Source organism: Propithecus coquereli, unplaced genomic scaffold (assembly GCF_000956105.1).
Source record: "Propithecus coquereli isolate 6110/MARCELLA unplaced genomic scaffold, Pcoq_1.0 Scaffold103, whole genome shotgun sequence".
Lineage (NCBI taxonomy): Eukaryota > Metazoa > Chordata > Mammalia > Primates > Indriidae > Propithecus > Propithecus coquereli.
Window position 1 is genome coordinate 3,025,788 of NW_012134192.1, and position 3,530 is coordinate 3,029,317.

General features: G+C 34.9%; 1 protein-coding gene across 1 annotated transcript in view; it reads left to right on the top strand.

Annotated features, from left to right (window-relative positions):
• SPAG6 (sperm associated antigen 6) overlaps nucleotides 1-3,530 on the top strand; it is a 109,756-nt gene that overhangs the window by 67,995 nt on the left and 38,231 nt on the right. The window contains exon 8 of the mRNA XM_012644168.1: nucleotides 2,724-2,840. Within this exon, the coding sequence (XP_012499622.1) occupies nucleotides 2,724-2,840 (117 nt within the window). The remainder of the gene's footprint in view (nucleotides 1-2,723; nucleotides 2,841-3,530) is intronic.

Sequence of the window (3,530 nt, forward strand, 5' to 3'; positions counted from 1 at the left end):
AAATTAAAAACTTTTATGCTTCAAAAGACACCATTAAGAAAATGAAAAGACAAGCCATACAAACTTGGAGAAAATATTTGTAAATCATATATTCAAGAGAGGATTTATATCTAAAATATATAAAGAACTCTTACAACTCAGTGATAGGAAGACAGCCCAATTAAATAATGGGAAAGAAATCTGAATAGACATTTCATCAATGAAGATATTCAAATGGCCAATTAGCAGATGAAAAGACATTCAACATTATTAGTCACTAGGGAAATGCAAATCAAAAACAAAAACAAAAACCAAACACCATGATGAGATATTACTTTACACCCACAAGAATCCTGTAATTAATAAAACAGATAGTAACAAATGTTGATCACCACTTCGAGAACCTTGAACCAACTCTTAACATTGCTGGAAGGAATGTAAAATGTTGCAGTTACATTGAAAAACAGTTTGGCAGTTTCTCAAAATATTAAACATAAATTTATTTTAATCGTTCAACAATTTCACTTCTGTTTAACCATGAGAAATGAAAGCAGTTGTACACACAAATCTTCATAGTTGTCTTATTCGTAATAGCTCAAAGTGGAAACAACCTAAATGTCTATCAACTGATGAATGGATAAACAAAATGTGGCAAGTCTGTATAATGGAATACTATTTGATAATGAAAAGGAACAAAGTAGTGATACATGCTACAACATGGATGAACCTCACAAACATTACACTTAGTGAAAGAGGCTAGGCATGAAAGTTCACATATTGTATGATTTCATTTATATGGCTTGTCCAGAAAAGTCAAGAAAATGACATTTAGAAACAGAGAGCAGATTAGTAGTTGCCTGGAGCTGGTAGGGGTGAGAGTGACTTCAGATGGGCATGAGGTTTCCTTCTGGGATGCTGAAAATGTTCTGAAATTAGATTGTGGAGATGGTTGTACAATACTGCGGATTTATTAAAAATCATTGAATTGTGTACTTGAGTGAAATTATGGTATGTAAATTATATTTTAATAAAGTCAGAAAATCTTAAGCTCAGATTTAGACATGTAAACAAAATTTTAATTAATATTTCTATCATGCTGGATAACATAGCTGATTATTAATTATAACATACATTCTGTCTAGAAGAATATAGTCATAAATTGAGTATATTTCTTCCAAATGAAAGATTGTAAAGTTCAGTGAATTTCTAGTGTCATTAGACTCTTTTCTAGTCTTTGATTAATAACTTGGCAATACATCATCAACTTGGAACTGTTAGAATTAGAGTAAGGTTGTCTGCATGGTACAGTGGATGTGATTTCTGCTCTACTGTTCATAGACCTTGTAACTGATAGTAGTTAAGTTAAATTTGTTGGCTTGCTAAGGGCACCGTGATCTTAAGATGGTTCACAAAGGTGTAACCAATTGTGTTGGGAATCAAGAGTTTAGTTCTAACTTAGACTACATGTGGAAAAAATTGGGGCTGCATATTTTACATTCCTTGTTTCATTTAATCTAATTTATAAAACAATGTTTGAGGACAAATGTGTCAAGAGATAAGAGGTGATACAAGACTGCTTAGCCTGGATCTCTGGGAAACCTTAAATTCAAGAGATACTTCACTGATAGTACACATGTGATAAAAGTTTTTGATGAACACACTTGCCAATTATAAAACTCTTGATGTGAAAATCAAAACGCTGCTTGACATTTAAAGAGCATTGTTAAACATCAATATAACATAAGATTATGATTCCAAAAGACCAGGTTGGCTAAGGCCTCCAGAAGAGAATAAGTACACAGAGGAAAGGCCGCAAGGATGCACTGTAGCGCCAAACCACAGACAGGCAGATGTGGAATTTTAGGGGAAAACAGCTATAGAAAAACCCAATTGTTGTGAGGCTTTCCAAAGTGAAGGGGACAGGCTTCAATACAAAGAAACAGAATCACAACCAGCCATGGCCTGAGAGCTGGCTGCGGTGACGTGCTGCAGTCACATTAGGGCTCTTCTCCAGCCACATTTGTGGCAGGTTGTCAGCACCACGTGATGCCACTTTGAAATACACGGGAGCGCTGAGGGGTGTGGGAAAGGTACATGTGGTACCTGTTCTTTTGCTTATCGGTGATACACGCTGTATTGTTGAGAAGAGCTTTTCTCTGCAGTTGAGTAGATCTGTGTGTTTTGCTTCTATTTGTGAATGGGGAAATGTCTGCCCATGACCTACAGCAGCGTATCTACAAGTGCTCATTGACTGACGCACACTGTAGACATTTCTGACTACTTATGTATAAGCCATGAAATTGTCTGGAGAATGTAGAACCTGATAGTGAAATTCTACAAAAAACTAAGTTATTTTCTCATATTTGTTGATTGGAAGAAATAGGATGTACTAGTTATCTCACAAGTTCATATATATACATTTTTACACTAATATGGTACATACTGATTTATCATTTGTAACTTTATGCTTTAGACTTTTAATTTTCTCATACATATTTTAAGACCTCAGTAATACACTGTGCATTTTTAGGTTCAATAGGAAGACAACTTGTAGGGTACTCTCTGACAAAACCGACCAACAAACGAGTTTTTCTGACAACAATTTTTTAAAAAAATGAAACAACTGCAGGTTAGACCAGGAAATTGATTTTATTTTCAAATTCCAGAAATGTGATATATGAATTCTTGTTAAGTCTTTCATTGATTGCTTACATTTATATCCATTTTGCTTTGTATTTCGATAGAGTAAAAAGGCCATAAAGAATATCCTACAAAAATGCACCTACCTACCAGCCCTTGAACCATTTCTATATGATGCTCCTCCCAACATTCTGAAGCATGTTATTGGACAGTTTAGTAAGGTAAGAAATGCTCTCTTAGCCTTTAAGGGGAGGAAGAAAGATAAAATGATTTGTTAACTTATTTTTTTCTGTTGGTTCCATAGTTTTTTTTTGGTAAGATGGGGGTCACAGTTTTACTACTTAACTCTCACTGATCTATATTGACAGTGAAGATGGTAAGATAGTTAATAAAGCTCACATATAAATGAAACACTTCCTCCCTCCTCAGATTTTCCTCACAGCCTCTGTACTATCTCTTATAGTGTTCTCAGGAAGTAAAAATTTCCTAATAAGGTACTTTATATTGATAAGCAATTTTTAGTAATTTTCCCAGTGTCTTTTACTCTCACTCACCTGGGAATGCTGCAAAGATCTTATAAAGAACAGGAAAAAAGTCTCTGAGCCACTGAAATATTTTTCACAAAGTTCATGTACTTTACTGGAGATGCTCTCAGACAGTAATTTGGAGCATATTATTTTATGAACAATTTTAACAAACGTAGCTGTCATACTTCTTAGATCATTGCAGATTAAATGAGAGTAAATGGTAGTAAGGTAGAAAGGTGGAGCTGAGAGAAGTGGGCACAGCCAGCAGAGCTGATTACTGATAGAAAAGGATGAAAGAGAATGAATGCATCACCACAGTCACTGAGAGTCGAGACGGTGACCCTAAACTACCAAGAACTGGTTAAGTTATGCTGAGTGTGTTTG